Consider the following 19,714-nt stretch of genomic DNA (forward strand, 5'->3'; position numbering starts at 1 on the left):
CCAGAGACTGCTCACGCCAACGGGAGACTCTGAAGGGGCATTCACAGTTCTCACATCTGTCTCACCACTGTGAAAGGCTGAAGGGGAAAAAGGAGAGGGGTGGTCCCTCAGGGAGCAATGAAAATTTAAAAAAATGAAAAAAAAATTAACACAAATATTAGTTCAAATGTGCTAATAGGAACTTGCAAGGAAGCTCTTAATGTATAGGCAAATGACCATCTGCACATAAAATGATAGCATCTATATACTGGCTGTATATATTTTTATGGCTGCATATTTTTTCATCTTTTTGCTACTTTAACATAGGATTTTCCTCACAGAGGTCTACATTAGAACCTCAAAACTTTAACCCTCAGATTGCTTTGAAGAGTGAATTTTAGTTAAGTAACTGAAAGATCAGTAGATGGAGAAGCAATTGTTACCTGTGCATTAGTTTCCCAAGTGTGAAGCTGAACACCATGTACAATACAGAATAATACAGTGTATTTGTCTTCCAGTGCCTAACAACGTGTCAAAAATGACAACAGATGAGCGGCCATTTATAAATATCTGTAGGGCTATGCTTCTTTTCAAGGTTAGATGAAATTGTTATGGGGAAATAACCAACTACCCACAGTTCCTTAGGAGTATCTACACTGACTCACGACAAATGTTTTTACTGCTTTACTTCTGAAATGCACACCAGAAAAAATAGATGAGCATTAAATAACTGTCCTGGTCCACGGCACTGATATGTTGTGAAGGGAGCCAAGCGTGGGGAGACTGTCACAAAAAAAGAATTGCCTTCCCCTTTCATTCACCACCTTAAAAGCTGAACAGCAAGGGGATACACTGTAGGATTTGACAAAATGCCATTCATGAGAGAACTTGTCTGATCGCATACACAAATCTAGGGGGAGTTTTATCTTCATAGGGCTCACAAGTGAGGGAAATCTTGAGAATAATCCTAGCGCATTTCCTCCAGGTGCAGCTGTAGTTAGCAGAGCATTGTAAAACAAAATAAAAAGATGGGGAAATCAGAAACTGAAGATGCAGCAGAGTGAGCCAGCCTTTCCTGACTTGAGTGGTACAGCCTTGCTTTAACAGCTAATTCATAATATGAAAGTACTGCATTGCCTAGGAGTTATATTACAGCTGGGCATATATCATTTCTAAGGAACAAGCCTCACAATATAAAAGTAAACACGGACACTGTGAATTTCCTTTTACTTCACACACAACTACTCTGACATTTGTGGCTAGTGACTGCTCTTTGCCTGGATTTTCACTTGAGCAAATACGCTGCATAAATCAGATGCTATCTGATTATTTCTGATCCTCTGTCTCACCTCTTCAAGGGAGTGGCATGTTCATCCACATTTCCTTTCCTGTACAGTCGTTTCTAAAGTCTAGCAACACATATATTACATGAATATGTTGTCAGCTGAATGAACAGAAACCAAGTTTCATCAGTGCATGCATGGTTCAGAGCCCCAGAAGCAAGGCACAGCAGTGTCTGAACCTGCAAACTGGAGACACATGCTGGAGTTTTGCCCCTGCTTATTTTTTTCAAGTATTGTACATATGCATATATACATACATACACAGTCAAAGGCATATAAAAAATTGTCTCTAAGTAGAAGGATCCAAAACTTTAACACAGCAATGCATCTTGACATTTTTATTCACTTTCTGAATCTTTACATCATCATTTATTATAGTATTATAACAATAAAGAAAGTGGGGTTTCCACTGTTCTCTACAAAACCAAAGACTCGTGTCACCTTATGTTGGACATCTACAGCTTTGGCATCTAATCAAAGCTGGACATCCCTGTATAATCAATGCAAGGCTAGAAAAGAAGCACCCCCAGGAGGTAATACCTGAATTCTAAGCATGCAAGATTAGATCCTTCCCTAAGGGAAAGAGCTACATCAGCAGAGATGTGACTTGGTCCATGACTAGTCATTTCTTTTGGGGGATTGCCCTCATGAGAATCTGACATTACCACAACACCGAAACACGCCTAACAGAAAGTCAATGCTTTATGACCACATCTGCTCTAGGACTGATAATATATGTGTATAACTAAAGCAAGCTAAAATATATCCACTGATTTATCCTCCACTGTAACATTGACCTCTAAGATCTCAGACATTTGCCAGGACTCAGCAGAGGAATGACTTTCAGGTCCAAATATAACACTGAAGTCAGAGGAAGAAGCAAAAGGACATTTGAGGAACATACTCCCCTAGCTATTATTTCAGAAGCTTTTAAAATGTTACTAGTTATGGTAGCAGCATATCTAGGCCGATTTTCAAAACTCTCTCTAAACAGTGAAGTCTCTAAACAGACGAACTTTCTTCGTCAAAGAAAAAAAAAAAGAAACTTAGAGGACTCAGACTGACTTCCTGGATTTAAAATACATCATGATGACTGGAGGCTTGCTAACGTGACGCCCATCTACAAGAAGGGCCGGAAGGAGGATCCGGGGAACTACAGGCCTGTCAGCCTGACCTCGGTGCCAGGAAAGATTATGGAGAGGTTCATCTTGAGTGAACTCAACAGGCAAGTGCAGGTCAACCAGGGGATCAGGCCCAGCCAGCATGGGTTCATGAAAGGCAGGTCCTGCTTGACCAATCTGATCTCCTTTTATGACCTGGTGACCCACCTGGTAGATGATGGAAAGGCTGTGGATGTCATTTACCTGGACTTTAGCAAAGCTTTTGACACCGTCTCCCACAATATTCTCCTTGGGAAGCTGGCAGCTCATGGCTTGGACGGGCGTAGTCTTTGCTGGGTAAAAAACTGGTTGGGTGGTCGAGACCAGAGATTAGTTGTAAATGGAGTTAAGTCCAGTTGGCAGCCGGTCACGAGTGGTGTTCCCCAGGGCTCAGTTTTGGGGCCAGCCTTGTTTAATATCTTTATCAGCGATCTGGATGAGGGGATCGAGTGCACCCTCAGTAAGTTTGCAGATGACACCAAACTGGGTGGGAGTGTCGATCTGCTGGAGAGTAGGATGGCCCTGCAGAGGGACCTGGACAGGCTGGATTGGTGGGACGAGGCGCATTGTATGATGTTCAACAAGGCCAAGTGCCGGGTCCTGCACTTCGGTCACAACAACCCCATGCAGCGCTACAGGGTTGGGGAAGAGTGGCTGGAAAGCTGCCTGGCCGAAAAGGACGTGGGGGTGTTGGTAGACAGCCGGCTGAACATGAGCCAGCAGTGTGCCCAGGTGGCCAAGAAGGCCAACAGCATCGTGGCTTGTATCAGGAACAGTGTGGCCAGCAGGAGCAGGGAGGTGATTGTCCCCCTGTACTCGGCGCTGGTGAGGCCACACCTGGAATACTATGTCCTCAATACAAGAAAGACCTTGAGGTGCTGGAGCGTGTTCAGAGAAGGGCAACAAGGCTGGTGAAGGGTCTGGAGCACAGGCCTTATGAGGAGTGGCTGAGGGAACTGGGGTTGTTTAGCCTGGAGAAGAGGAGGCTGAGGGGAGACCTTATCGCTCTCTACAACTACCTGAAAGGAGGTTGTAGTGAGGTGGGTGTTGGTCTCTTCTCCCACGTAGTTAGCAACAGCACGAGAGGAAATGGGCTGAAGCTGCGCCAGGGGAGGTTTAGGTTGGAAATTAGGAAAAAATTTCTTTACGGAAAGGGTGGTCAAGCATTGGAACAGGCTGCCCAGAGAGGTGGTGGAGTCACCATCCCTGGAAGTGTTCAAAAAACAGGTAGATGTGGCACTTCGGGACATGGTTTAGTCTAGTCTACCCTTGATTGGCTTAGAGTAGACTTGGTAGTGTAGATTAATGGTTGGACTGGATGATCTTAAAGGTCTTTTCCAACCTAAATGATTCTATGATTCTATGATTCTATGATTCTATGATCAGTCATTTTCCTCTATACAAGCTGTTTTTCAGAGTAAACCCAGGAAAATATATTGACAGTAATGTTGTGACAGAGGGAGGGTGAGAAATATGTACTGTCCTTAAATCACTTAGCAAAAAGCACATCTAAGTATGCAGGGCAAAAACTGAAAAGTCAGGGCAGGCAAGACTGGTGAGCACTGTCCTTGCACTGGCATAACGGGGATCATCCTCAATCCCCACTGTTTATCTGTTTACATCCCATCCCATCTTCTTCTCTAACATTAGGCAGGGGGCCTGACTGCAATTCATTCCTTCAGTCCCCAAAGAGCAGTTTCCAGGGCTGGTATGACAGCAAAGAGTAAAGCCTTTGTGCTCATCTAAACTATACTATGAACAGGAGCAGCATAAGTGCATGAAAGGTTAATTCTTTTCTCAGATGTTTCCAGGGCATAACCTCTGTAGGATGCCCTTTGTCTTCTGCAACCCAGCTTTCTAGTATACTATGTATTTTTATGATGAGGGACAAAATATGCAAAATATGGATTATTTACTTGTCATAAATGAGATTTTCTGGATTTTCCCATGTTCTGAAAAGGTAAACATAGGCATGGAAACTGTATTTTTATTCTCCTAAGAAGTTTTTGAACCAAATCTAGAAGGAGAAGAGAGATTTACACAGCCTTCATATGCACAGCATGCAGCAGTGTAACGAGATGGCACAATATTACTCCTTCCTTATTTAAACTTATATCTTCTCTCAGATACAGTTATATTTGCTCTTAATATCTTTGGCAGATGTTCTGGGGTGAATGATGCAATTAAGAATCCAAAATTCCCATTTCTTCCAGATGCTTATTTTCTCAATATTCACTCACTGGAAATATATTTACTTTCCACTCTGTGGTGTCTAGCAGTTAGCACACCTTCTGGGTTTCATTTCACAAAATTTCCACAGTTAATCTGACACATGCCAACGCATCTTAAATGAAAGTTTAGCACCAGTAATCTTTTTTTTTCTATCAGCAGTAAATTTACATAACATAACAAAACTGAGCAAAGTTTTAAATAAGTATTTTACTTAAAAAATCTTCTCATTTTTTTGTTCATAGGTACAATACTTTCTGCAGTCTATCATCTTTTTAAAACTTAACTTTGGTTTTCCTTAGTCTTCCAGCTTCCAGCTCACTGAAGGAATCTAATGATGATTTCAGTCTTCTGTACGATTCATTCTTTTCACTGAGATTGAATTACAGGCTTAACTTCATCCTTGCTTCCCTCCCATCAGATACATACATAGTCTTGGGTTCAAATTCTGGATCCAGAACAATTCTGACCAGCAACTCAGCCAGCCTCCTATGAGCCCTAGCTCTTCTCTCACACACGGTCCTGGAGCACAGACTCAGCTGAAGTAATTCTAATAACTTGCGCCCAAAAATACCATAGCACAATGCACCCAAGATTTGTGTTAGTCTTAACAGAACACTTTTCTCGGACATATCCTTTCCACAGCTCCGCGTTCACCCAGAATAACCCACGCATTCAGCTTTATACTTCAGTCATTCAAGGACACTTGATATTGAAGCCAGAAGTATTTTGCAAAAAGAATTCTAAGTCTACTGCCTTTACTTGAGAACAATTTGAGTACAAGAGTTATACAAATCTATGGGGAAAAAAAGAACAAGACAGACTTGGCAGCTCTTGCCTCAGCCTCCTCATCACTACAGACAGAATTCTTGCTCAGCCTGGTAAAAGAAAGCTGCACAAAGCAGACTGCTCTTTTATGATTTTCCTGCTTTCTGTCATCTAAACCCCCAAGCCAGCCTCCACCAGTAAGTATGCCATGGCTTTGTCCTCATCTGTGTGGAGAAGTGGGGTTTTCTTGGTCACAGCCACCTCTTTATCAAACGGTACTTTCACACTTTAATGGGAAGGTCAAATTTTCAGTATTATCCCTCTGCAAATTTCAAGAATTCTTCCTGACTTTCTCTGTATTTTAGCTCAACAAGGAGAAATGAAGCAAATGCCAAATCGAGGTTTTACAACCAAACCTTTTTTAACAAAACAGAATGACATTTGCAGAATGATATGCAGATATAAATGAATCTGTCACAGACCAAATTTCACTGGCTTCTGAACTGCAACATGAGACTCCATTTGAACAGTAGAAATAAAATAAGACCTTTACAATTTTATTTGGACATTATGACCCTGATACAGGAGAAGAATTACTAGGCAGACAAAAGAACAATATCCAAACTGAGCCCTCCTGCTAACTTCCAAAAGTTCCAGAAGGTTTCCAATACCTTGCAAACCCTTTGATATATGAATTCAGGGAAGTATTCACACCTACACTGAAAGCTTGAGTTTCTCTGTGGTGAAAGGAATGGGAGTGTTTCAGAGCACCTAAAGCCGGATGTTGTGGAAAATTCCCTGAGTTTTCAGTTATGTTTGAAAAGCACCTAGTATTTTGTGAAGATCCCATAAATAAGTTATAAGCATTTTAAAAACACTAAAATGGTCCACGTAAGCTATTTCATCAGTGATGACCTTGCATTTTTCTCTTTCACCCAAGTCTCTCATATCTCTGAGTGCATATGCATACACATAGGCATGCATACAGACACAGGCTTTGCTGCTTTGGAGCTGTTGGTTTGTGCAGCTTGGGCTCAGATCAATTCCCTGATCTTCCAAAAAGATGACACTCTTTTACAAATCTCTACTACAGCGGAAGACTGCCCCAGTGAGCCTTAAAATGGTAAATCCCCCTCAGCCCCCCAAAGAGCAGAACTAAAAATTTTGATTCAGGAAGAAACTTTGTAAATTGCTACCCAAAAACACATAAAATATTTTTCTCCTACTATTCCCCAGAATAGCTGACTGTTTCTGAACATTTCCTTGGCACTTGTACGACTAAAGAACAGCTGTTCCAAAATACGGCATTGTACAAGCAATCACTTAACACTGCTATAGAGTAAATTCGGTGAAGAGTGTCAAGAGAGAAGGGCATAGTCTTTAAACATCATCAGCAGAAAATTAATGCAGATGAAAGTTAGATTAACATATCCCCTGAATGCTATAGAAATAATCTCCACATGGGATGTGATTTTCCAGGCACAAACCTCCCAACCTGAGTATGTGAAATCCCCTGAGTAGGATAACAGGGGTGTGCAGTAGACACCAGCAGACGCATGGGGCAGTCATCAGTGCATGTATGAAACGTATGTTGGATGTGTGGAATGTATATTGGGAAGCCTGAGGAGCAGTGCAAAAAACCCTAAGACCAGCACTGGGATATATGGCCTCCATACCTGAAACCAGATCTAGACTTTGAAGATAGAATTGGCCCTAATCCTGCCATTACAGTAATTTTACATATCTGGATACTGTTAAGGATCAGACTATAATTATAATGTGATACTGACCCATAATATTTGACCTATAAAAATGACACAACCTTAACAAGTTTAATTTGGAGAAAACATAACATAAGGGAAACTGTAAACTATTCAGATTTTATTTTTAATTATATTCTTGTTTGATAGTCCCAGACATTAATAAAATTTTATGAGTGGGTCTCTGAGGAAAAAGACAGGAAAAAACAAAATTGTTATACCAGTGGAGAAAAATCTACTTGGTTTCTCCACCAAAGAAAGTTGGTTTCAGGGTCTTCGATGTAAACTTTGTACTAGTCACGACCTTCCAATATACCTCAAAGTCATCCTACCATCTGAGTTCCAAAGCAGTCAAAAGATTCGGACACAGCTCTTCTACAACATGTGGCAAATTCCACAGCTGGAAACCTGCATGTAAGGATTCACACTTTTGGAGTAACTCAGTAGTCTCTTGTTATCAGCATTAAGTATTTATATAAAAATAGAGAATGGCATTTCCTCAAAAAGTTTTATTCGTGTAAACTCACTCTGATATTTACAATTAAAATTTTGCAATCATTTTGTCATTTACAGCTCCTATAGTATCTGTCTGTACTGGAAGGATCCTCTTTAAAGACAGTGTAGCCAATATAGTCAATGAGTAAAAATGTTTCCAGAAAGGGAGAAAGTGCTGGGGAATGGGTACAGGCAGCTGCAGCAACCCCATCAGCTCACTGTGGCGTAGCACCCTGCTTCATGGTGTATGATAGGAGTCTCCCGGTCACTAAACAGTCCTTCTCTTCCTTTTCTTGTTTCTCCCTGATCACAACTGCATCTAACATCCATTGCTTTCCTTTTCTACTCTAAGGAAAAGTTTATTTAAGACATTATCTATGACACAATGTACATTTAGGCAAATGAAAAATTCAGAATAAAATTGTAAGTCCAGAGAATAATATTTTAAATCTGGAAAAGCTAACAATAATACACTACTATATGCTACATTAATGGAGCACTTAACAAGTTAATGAAACAACAAGGAAAATTCTGATTAACAGATCCAAGAGAGTGGTACTATTAAACCAAGATTAACTGAATAAAGACGACTATCTAGCAGGCTAGCAATTTCTTTCATACTATTTTTATGGGTTTAGTCAAAACTGTGGCATGCAAATGTCAGCACTCTGTTTTCCTAGGTATAAGGATAAAGGAATCTAGCAGAATGCATTACTCTAGTACACATAACAAATCAACAGGACTAATGTGAAAGAATACGCAACTGGAAAAGTAGACCTTATTCCAGTATTAGGGAAATGTCAACATTTACTCATGGTAGGAAACAGTAACAGCAGGGTAAGCATACTATCAATGATTTTTCCAGTCCTTACAATATTTTCCTAACTAAAAATCTTCCAAATCAGGAACAGAAATCTTCCAAAACAGAAACAGGCTAAAAAACCAGCTGACTGGTGGGCCAGCTACCCAAGGGAAGATAATGTTACTAATAAATGAAAGGGCTGAAAATCTTAAAAAGTTTGGCATTTCTAACTGTAAAATCAACTAAGTATGTAACTTTTACAAGCATATAATCTTTTGTGCAATCATCTCCTTTTCACCACAACACAAAATCTGAATGTATTTAAGGAAAAGATCCTGGGTACTCGCTCATGGAAAGTTAATAAAAATTTGACATTGGGATTACAAGATCAGGCCCAACATGAAGAACTGCTGTGAACTTCCCTTTTACTTGTCATAGAAAAACATCAAGAAACCATAATAGTTGCCAAATATAAACAGAAATATTTTTAAGTGATCAATATAAAGGAAAATGCATATCTCATTGCAACTCTCCAACTTCTCTCTCCATGGTTGCCTCAAGGACCGCCAAGTTTCATTGTCAAGGTGGTGGTGGGAATGGGGGCAAAAATGAAGGCAGCCATTTGCTGTGATAGAGCTGGCAGCACAAAGAAATAGGCATAACTCTGCTACTGCCATGATTTCTGCACCCATGACCCAGTGAACCATCAGAACTCTTGGCATCTTGGCAAGCAGAGAAAATTATTTTCCTTTATACCCTGGCAGAAGGCCAAGGAATGTTATCTACTGAATTCCAACAGATATTGTATTAACATTTTAGATTGCAGTGACAGATACTGATATGAAAGTGTTTGACTGCCTGTTCTATTTTATCTTCAAGCAATTTTGGGATCAGGTTCTGATCCTGTTATAAATGAAACTTTCAATTAATGCCCAAGCTAGATAAGAACATCTAATATCTTTCTTCCCCATGTCTGCTAAAATGACTATCATCTTCTTTTGTTTCCATATTTAAACATTAATTACACTCAGAATTAAGTTAGTAAAAGCTGCACACAAAGCATTCTCATTTAAGAGAATCTATCTCTGGGACAAACTTCCACAAGAGATAAGATTATCCATGTTTGAGACATTTAGCAAATATGACAAAAAAGCACAATACAGAAGTGGATGCTTCCATCTAATATTTTGACAGACCCCACTGACATTTTCCAGCCTCACCTGGTAGCTCCTAAGGCATCCACACTCATCTCTCTGTGCTTGCAACTTCCCTCATCTAAATATTAGGCAGTTTTCTCCTACCTAATTCCAGTCAAGAACCTGGGAATATGCAGAACAACTCTTACATCCTTTGATAGGCCCACACATCCAGGTGCATATTGAACACAGACAATTTACCCACAGGGTCAGATACCTCACCAAATGTTATGGTGCAGGCACTTCAAAAAAATGCAAACTGAGGAAAAGATGGTACTGCTAGTGCTTACCCTTTATATTACAGCCTACGTCATGGAACTGGGAGGTCTGCGTTTGGTGCCCTCTTCAGCTCAGAGAGGTTCAAACCACATATCTTATGTCCCCAAAGAATGCCATTACCTCCAGAAGGACTCCTTCAGGAAGGAAGGATAACAAGAGAGAGCATGTGGCTATCTAGTAGTTACTTAGCTGGAAGAAGGGATGTCTTTCATCTAGTTTCTGTCCTCTGCACCAAGGGTATTTATTGCTTTTAAAATTGAATACAAACACCCTCTATTTCTGCATTCTGAAGTCTGTCTTCTACACAGTGTAAAATTCTCAACAGAAAGGACAAAGGTACATTCATACTAAAATACTATAACTTCATGATAAAGGCACTTCTCCAAAAAGGCAAAGTTTGAGGTCTCTTCTACAAAATGGCAGAGATCTCCCATGTATCAGTTAGGGCTATTCTTATCTAGACACTGTGACTCTAAACACTAGGTATGTAGATCTCAAACACCAAAATGAGAGGCAACCCCCTAATTTGCCTGAAGAGTGAACTAGACAGCATTATTTATCTGCAATGTGTTGTAGGTATTTACCCAAGCTTCTGAACTTTGTTGTCAGTAACCTCCACAGTCTTAATGCAGTAACAAGACACCAGACTAAAGGACTGATACAGTCCTTCACCAACCCTGAATGATTGTAATGATTGTAATGATTGTAACCTCCAGCGTGATTCCCAGTAGTAGAACAGTTACATGTATTCTGCAATGTTCCAGCTGTGTTGAGTAAAACTGAACAGAAATAAAAGAGCTTATAATAAATCTGCCCTTGGTGGGATGGATTCTTCTTTCCAAGTCTGCCCACAGAGCAGAACCCCTCAACACAGTCACACCTGGCTCCTTAGGTTCCTTTCTTTCCATCACCTCAAAAGGCCAGCTGTTTGTCTCTTCACCAACCTTCTCAGCTGTCCCCCAGTCTTTGCTCCTGCTGTAGGCTTCCTGAAAGCTAGTCTCTCTCTTTTTTTACCTGACCATGCATCTCCTCTGGAGGCTTTCTCCCAGCCCACTCAAGACAGTTTCATTTGATCTGTAGCAAGCAGTCAGCACAAGAAAAACAACGTCTTCTGCTCTGCTGCATCAGATTTAAACAAACAGCAAATCAGGAAGATAAATAAGCAGAACTAATCATCAGTGCTCAGAAGCACTTCTACTTAGGCATTGCCTTTAGTAAACTTCAAGGTACATTTACCCATGTCTGTAATGTATGATACTTCTGATGATAAAATTTTGTTCTGGGAGTCCAGCGAGTGCAAGCCAGTGCTAGAATTTGAATACTGACATCTGAACATGGAGTCACATGTATAGTAATAGAGTTACACATAGGCAACTAGATGAATATCAGTCAGTGGATAACTGTAAGGAGAAAGTTTGGCTAGGAGAAAATCTATCGCAAAGATCAGAGGATCAAAGGTATGTTTAAGGCACAATTCACAACACTAAGGGTTTGCAAAGCATTGCACAAGATTCACCAGCATGCCTCAAATGCCTTGCACTGCCCTAGTGACACAAAACCATAAATACGACATACATCACTCATTAAACCATCTGAACAGCTGTCCTAACTCACCAGTGAATTTCACCCCTTGTGCATGAAACAGGCATGAGGGCATTGAGGCAATGCACACAGGCCATTACCATAGCTTTTAACAAAGTGCTGTATTATCTCTCCTCAGAATAAATCAATTCCACAGCCTTAGGGTCAGGCAGAGCCAGGAGCCTGTCACATACTGATTCAGTGCAGCATTAGCATTACTGCACTTGCTAACAGAGCCCCGCTGAATGCTAGAAGCCAAAAGAACGAACTTGCACCACCCTATCTGTCTGCAAGGGCTATGAGTCCTTCTGCTCCCTCTCCAGAACCATGCATAGTACTGCTCATACTGGCCTACGGTACCACATTTGATTGAGTTTGCTCACTACTATGAGATTTTGTCCCCTAAAAAAAGCTTACATTCTCAAAGATACACATATGTGGCACTTGTTAGACTATACGGAGCCCTGTTGATGGCATTCCACCCTTGGGTTCATTTTCCGAATAGAAAACAGAGCAGGTCTAGACAGAAGTCTTAAAAGCTCTTGCAAAGCAAACAGAAATGATGAGTTATCCAAAGAAAATAAAATACCTGGGCACAATTATTACAATTAAGCTGGATTTCCAACTCAGTTCTACAAAGACTTAAAATTTTCAGCCAGTTCCTTAGGCTTTCCAGGACTGTCCTACACATTTTATTGTACTCTTTTCACAAAACAAAAGGAAAGAAACCTGGTGACCAAGGAAGAGGATGGCAGTTAATAAAAGTCCATCCATGTCAAAAAACACATCAGCATCAGTTGAAAGCGTGCTACCGCTACCACTAGGTTTCTTGCTTCTCACAGTCATACCCATTCCCAAACTCCAGGCCCATGTGTGGCACAGGCTATATCCTACATCACAGCACTGGTGCCAGCAGTGCTTCTACCCTGGCAACGCAGCTGAAAAAGGCAGACTCACCCAGGAAGGGTGATCTAACTAGCAGCTTTAGAAGCTCAGTGGCTCCTTCATTCAGCTGGGCTTCAGAACAGCTAGGAGAAACCAAGATTCATTTTCTTCTTGTGAATAGCAAGACATTCCCTCAGACTTCTAATTTAGCACAAATTCACAGACAAGTAGGAGCAGCAATTCTGCATCACAAACGATAAAGAGTTTAGTTTGTTTTAACTATATGATAGGCATCAGACAAATAAGTTCAGCTTCTGAGTGAAACTGTTTAAATTAAAATAAATTATCATGCCTTTTCATCTAGTATGTCCAAAAATACTCAATTACTTTATTTATCTACCTGGTGTGTTTTCTGGTTCCATAACAAATTCCTTCTGGCAAGCAAGCATTCATGATTAGCCATATTTTTAAGAAGCTTTTTATTTTGTCCAGGGATTTAAAATTTAATATAAAGTTTATTGGTTTGTATTTTGAAGAATATTAAACTATGCTCAGATTCAAAAGCACCCTTAATTTATTTAGATTATCTTATTGCGTTATCAATGTAAAAAAACTTAGTAATCACAAAAAGCTCAAAGAAATCCAAATTTTGAAAGAGTTTTCAGTTTTAGGGTAGAAACTGTGTCTCATGGTAGCCTCTTGTCTACAAAGGAGTGCTTGTAAGGGGCTCTCAATATATTACTTTCTCAAAGGACCAGTCCAACACTTGAAACCTTAAACACGGGCTGTGATACAATGGTCACTAAACCAATTCATGTTCCCTATGACAAAAATAGCAAACAGGCAGTGATGCTGAACTGATGCCTGCCTGCCATATCTGTCAGTGAACACTATATGTTTGCACAGGTTTGTTTGTTTTCCAAGGGCTAGCAATGAGTAGGAGGATCAGGATCAATCTTATAATAAAATACCCTTATGGATTTCTTTCAGCCACCCTCAGGGTATATCAGTTTTTAGACTCATAACCTCAGTTTTTAGTCTCATAACCTTGACAACATCCTTTTGGAGATTAATATGCCACTCTTTACTTGTCTTCTCATACACAGCTACTGCAGCACAAATGAATCCGGTACTGCAGGCTTATTCACAGGTGCATGTGCTTGGGTAAGGCACACATCACCATAGTATCAGGGTACCCAGCAAAAGGAAAAAGAAAAAGCAGAGTTCATGTTTCTTTCCAGGAGACAGGATAAATGGAACATAAGTATGCGCATACCCAGGAACTATGCAAGAGAACACATAATCCTGCGTGCAGCAAAGAAATGAGCTTTGTACTTTGTTTTAAACACTGTGAGTGCTTATCTCAGCTCTTGGACTTTCTGCCCACACTGATGAAACTTTAACAATCAGCCAAGGTAAAGGGAGCAGACGTCTTCAAACCAGTCTTCTCGAGAGAAAGAAGGACAGACTTGGCGCCCACACACCTGACACTGAAAAGCTGTAATCTGAAATCCCAGTTTATAACCCTGGTTGTTGCTCAACTGGACCTCAGAGCCTGGTTCCCCATGCCCTGCCTCAGCCTCTCTTTTCCTTGCTGCTGACTTGAGATTTCTCATTTGTGCCATATCCCTGAAATAAGCGCAACAAGCCTTAGAGACGGCCTGTCAGAGTCAGCTGTTTATATCCCTGGTGAAGTCTGTCTGGAGAGCAGAATGCTCATTAAACAATTTTTCACGCATTGATGATCTTTCCTGCTTTTTCTTTTTCTTTTCTTTTACAATAGCCTTCAGAAAAAGAGATGGGTTTAAGAGTTGGTGCAACCGATGCATAATATGATTACATCAATAAGAAAGTAAAGATTTTTTTAAATCTAGATTATTGATCTTTGAAATTGTAAGGGCTCCTTCAAAGTCATTAGGGTTTGTCGTGTCAATATGTTAGTAAGGACTTCTATAAATGAAGATTAATGATACTAGGGACAATTATTGCTGAAGAAACTCACATATTTCTCAGTATTTGGAAACTCCATGCAAAGGCGAACAGTGTCAGGTTTTCCTTGACTGCACCTTAGCTCTATTTCTGCTATTAGAGTAGGGGGAAGATTTTCTTTGACACAGTGGGAATTTAAACTCCCAATTTCTTTGGAAATCAATGGTAGCTGAGCTGCGTAACTCTGATTTGTGCTTTTTAAAATAATCCCCCACATACAGTGAGTGCAGCTGATTTGCAGGTCTACTAAATCCTTCTGAACATTTTTTCTTTCCAAAAGAATCCAAACATGTACAATAGTTGCTTTTCTAAATTAACCACTCAAGTCATGCTTCTTATTATTATTGTTCCCTGCAACACTTCATACATTTTGCTAAAGGGGTGAAAAGTTACAACTTAAAGAAAAAGAACCAAAGCTTTTTGTTAACTTGCAGGACTGTAGAGAAGTCCCTACAGCTAATAACCTGATTTTTCAGGGGGCTCATGTGCATATATTTTTATCTAAAAACATCAAATTCAATATTTCTCAAGTTATTTCTGCTCTAAGGCTGGGGCTCAAATGCCAAGTACTGTCCAGATAATTAATGGTATAGCTCTGCTGGAGTTTCCCTTTGCATGCATATATGGGGAAAGCTAAAATTGGTGGGGGATCATTTGATTCTCAGTTATGAAGCACTAATTTCCCAAATTATAATTTGTTTCCATGAAATACTTGGGGACAGGTTTTACTCATAATTTTTTCCAAAAACAGTAGCAAGCATACTTTGGCAAAGTTTGAATTGGATTGAGGCGAACACAGCTTGACCAGCTTTTGCGGATGGAATCAAAATGATCTGGAGATGGGCTTTTTGATTTTTAAAGAAAGATAATCAAAGACAAAAGAATTCTGAATCCAGGCTCTAGGATATCTTGGCTCTTTTCCAATAGGCAACTAAACTGGCCAGTCAGAGCGCAAATCCATATTCTGGTTCGGAGGGGGAACAAAGGCTGAGCAAAGGGTGTCAGCATGGTTCCTGTCTGGTATAATGCCCGTCTTTGGTGGCCTGCAGGACAACAGCAGAATCTGATTTGTCCGCAGCCAAATTGCAACTGGCAAAAGACTTTGCAGAAAGTGCTTCTGCGTTCTGAAATCCTTAATCAGTATGGTATTTTGAAGAAAGATATCTTCACACAGCAGAAAAATATCTAGCAGCTAGATATATAAAATACCTGCTCAGGAAATCCTATCATCAGAGGGAACATTATAAAATGGAGATAAACATAGAGAGATGAACTGACTGGTGTTACTGGAATACTTCCCCGGTCTTTAACTCCTTAGATCTCGGTAATGTTCATGTCCCACCCTTACTTTAAACAAGTTGTTAGAGTTTATTCTGATCTTGACTAAGCGGATAAACAGCCAACAGACACTATGTGAAGATGAGAAGTAGACTTCAAAATCATATTATAATGCAGATCACATTTCAAGTTATATTAACCTATAAGAAGATATTAGTACATGAATCCAGAGAGCTTGTTCCTTGCATTAGTGGTTTATGGAAGCACACACACAAAAAAAAGAGGCCTTTTTACAAGCTTCAATAAACCACCACAGCTTCTGCTGGTATGTATACATTTTAAGGGCTGAAATGACCAAGAGGAAACAAATCTCACATTGTCACAAGCTACTAAAGTTCCTGGTCTGTTGTTAGGAATGAAGCATAGAAGACAGACAACGCTGCAAAGCAACAGTCTTTTTTTGGTGATGAAACAATGACATTCAGCACACATTATCCATGAAGTTAGTGTTGACAGATAACTGCACACAGTAGCAGCATACATGTTACTAAAAATTGTTTCTTTCTAAGGTTCATTCCAGAAATTCATTTGTAGCACACATATGTGCCATCTGATGTATCTGGTTTCATGAGACAAGCAGTATTCATTATTCGATTTTTTTAATTTACCATCTTTTTTTAACATCTTTTCAACTATACCATCATTACAAAATGACCTAAAATCAGAGAATGTTGAAAATGGGACTGAAACACTTACATTCTCAAGAAATTAATAAAAGTCTATCCATTGAAAACTCTCCTCCTTTGGTACCGATTAGAGGACTAATACCAGGAGACACAAATACACATAAGGAAAAAAGGTCACATAGACTGGACACTTCTGAATTTGTTGACAGAGGCCACAGATACAGCAGTATAATAGAACAGAACAGAATTTCTTACCTTTATGATGATTTGCCCCAGATGCTAATTTCCCCCACAGCGTTACAACAAATATTATTATTAGCAGTTTTCCTTTTGTTGCTTTCTGTAAGTATCTCTTATTCATCCTGAAAACAAAAATACACAAAAAATAAGTATTTATCTTAAGAGATCTTTAAAAAACATTTTTTGTCTTAATTTAAGGAGAATTCAGGAAGTTTTTATAAGTGTCTGGCTGACAATCCTTAAGTCTTAAATTCTGCTTAGCTCTAAATGAGGTACATCATATACAGCGTCAGTAAAACCTCCCTCCCTGGTCCACCAGCATTCCTCCACCCTGGTCAGTACCAGGAGAATTCAACACCCCACTCATCACATTTCTCTCAAGGCACAAGCAGTGTTCATAACCACAGCAGACTCCAAAGCTGGCAGGAAGGATTAATCCATGCAGCTATGCAGTATGTTTTGATGAACAGAGCAGTTCCACTAGTGTGTCTGGGGCCAGTCATGGTCAGTGTGGTTCTCGCTGACTGTGCAGTGGAGTTTTTAGCTTTTGGGGCTGCAACTCTTTTTGGATTGTGCCCACGAGTCATAAGGTGACAACAGATTTGAGTAGACCTCCAGCACATATACAAACCCTCCCACAGAGAAATCCTGTTAGGAAAACATGAGTGGTTTGGAAACATGGACACAGGCAGGGCAGATTCACTAGTCTCTCTCCTGTCTGTCTCTGGGTAATGAAAAGATTTGATTTACTGCACCAAGGGAAATTGCACACAGCTACTCTCATCTTGCTCAGTGATGTTTTCACTGTGACAGCAAGCCACCGTGGTGGTTCAAGCACAAGGTAACACATGACTGACTTCTCAGTAACCTCCAAAGACAGAATACCCCTCCACCTGCCAAAAAACCAAGTTCAGGAATGCAGGCTCTAGTGCTTAAGGATTACAGTTGTACAGTGCTTAAGGATTACAGTTGTGCAGAAAGTGGCAAGAGGTATAATAATGAAACCTTCTCTCACTTTTCATTCTCTGTAGAAAAGCCCTAGGGAGCTGGCTAAGAAACAGCTCTGCATGATGGTCATGTTTCTGCTGATAGGTCAATAGGAGGATGATGCCTATTTCAAATCACTTATACTAGAAAAGCTGCAAATTTGATCACTTGAACAAAATTATGGCTGTTTTGTAATGCCTAGAACTAGGGTGCCTTTCTGAGCAGAAAAAAAACCGCATTGCTTCAGAATATTTGCACATTTGTCTCCTATTATGTTCATAAGAAGCCCAAAGGAATTTAAGAGCATCTCTTTTGTTCTGTTCATGTACAATGCTATCTTGGGCAACCACAACTCTGTGAAAGGCAGACTGCTCAAATACAGAATTAACCAGTAGCCTGTTCAAAGTCCCAAACCTCTTTTCATTCCTTCAAAGCAATTCCTTTCCTCTCAGCAAACTGCTTTCTAACAGAACACCACATGCTGATAAGGCAACCACCCCCACACCCCACAATTCCACTCATGATTTCCAGACTTGTAACCTGATCACTTCCCCCAAAACTTCCAATCTTGCTCTCCAGGAGATTGATGACATCTTGTCAAGCCCTGTAAGTTTCCACACCAGGCTGTGTGTACCAAAACACTACGACTCAAATTAAGAACCCACTGAGGAGTGTACGAAACCCTTTTAAACCTGAATTCAGAGCAAACAGAACTCAGCATCCTTTGACAAAGTCACACATCTACAGTGTGTTTCCCAGAGGTTCAGATATTACCTTTATCAAGGAAAAAGAGAGAGGAGTAAGCAAGTGCTATGTCTAGGATGGTGGCTGTGCCCCTGAAAGCCTGACTGATTAATAATCACAGTGGAGGTCACAGTGTGCTGTGAACCGCACCAAGCTCTGCCTTCTTGCACTGATTCCAGTGCCTTTGGAGTGTAAACTGAATATTCATCATCAGCTCCAGGTTTATGAAGCACTCAAAGCTAAAGGGAAATATATTATTTGTCACTGTAAATAAGAACAACAAAAAAAATGAAACTGGAATGCACATTCAGCATATGCTCTTTCACAGCTATCTCTGTGAACAGAATATGAATTAACTCTTTCACTCCTGGATTCTCATACTGCACCTGTTATGATGCTGGTGCCAAGTCACCTCTCATTAAAATCAAATCTTTCTTCCTCACCTATCCAACACTGCTCAAAAACCAGTGGGAGTTGTACCATTAAGCAAAGTTGAATCTACTACAGTTCTTTCCTGTACTCTGCTGATGCCAGATTCACTTGCTGTGCTGTGAGGCTGGCAGCAAATGCACAGCAGAAAATGCAAATACATAAGGAAAAACAGTAGCGGCAGGGGGAGAGAGAGACAAACAACCTATCTGCCTGTGAACAGCAGCCCCTCAGGGTAGGTGACAGACTGAAGATACAAACCTCTGCCCACAGCCCAGCACACCAAAGAGGAATAGGCCAGCATTGAATATAGAAGAGACTGTTCTGCAAAATAAAGGAAGGGTTTCAGCTTTGACGCAGAAAATCTGGGCTCAATGCCATTGCCAGGTTTTCCAATCACAAGAAAAACAATACACCATTTCTGTACCACAAGCCTATTACACTATTCTGCGTTACTTATTTGTGGTATTCACCTTTAGAAGGACAAAAATCATAATTTTGTCTTACAGCAGTCCCATAATAAGCACAATTAAAAGAAAAGTCAGTGCAAGCAGCAGTTCTAGCTTACGACTAATAGGTCAGAGGCTATCAGCAGAAGTACAAAAAAAAAAAATAGCAGTTAAAGCATTAATAACATACAGCAGCTCAAATAAGAAAAAGTTGGAAGATGATGTTAAGTTTCAAACTAATTACGCAGTACAACGCTAGACCTGCGGTTGTGTGCATTGGCCACTCACAACGGTCACTCCAAGGACAGATGAGTGGCTGCATAAGCACAAACAAGGTACGAAGCGCTCTGCCCCCAGCAGCCCTGCTACACACACAGAAGACGCACTGTAGCAATACAGCCCTAGAAATAAAAAGTGAAGGTTTGTAGTCCAAGA

The 19,714-nt window shown here is 40.3% G+C and overlaps 1 protein-coding gene across 1 annotated transcript in view; it reads right to left on the bottom strand.

Moving 5' to 3' along the window:
* TAFA2 (TAFA chemokine like family member 2) overlaps positions 1-16,794 on the bottom strand; it is a 93,145-nt gene extending 76,351 nt beyond the window's left edge. The window contains exon 1 of the mRNA XM_075727915.1: positions 16,686-16,794. Coding sequence (XP_075584030.1) covers positions 16,686-16,791 — 106 coding nt within the window. The 5' untranslated portion in view covers positions 16,792-16,794. The remainder of the gene's footprint in view (positions 1-16,685) is intronic.
* Positions 16,795-19,714: the final 2,920 nt, after the last annotated feature.

This window comes from Pelecanus crispus, chromosome 1 (genome assembly GCF_030463565.1).
Source record: "Pelecanus crispus isolate bPelCri1 chromosome 1, bPelCri1.pri, whole genome shotgun sequence".
In the NCBI taxonomy this organism is placed as follows: Eukaryota; Metazoa; Chordata; class Aves; order Pelecaniformes; family Pelecanidae; genus Pelecanus; species Pelecanus crispus.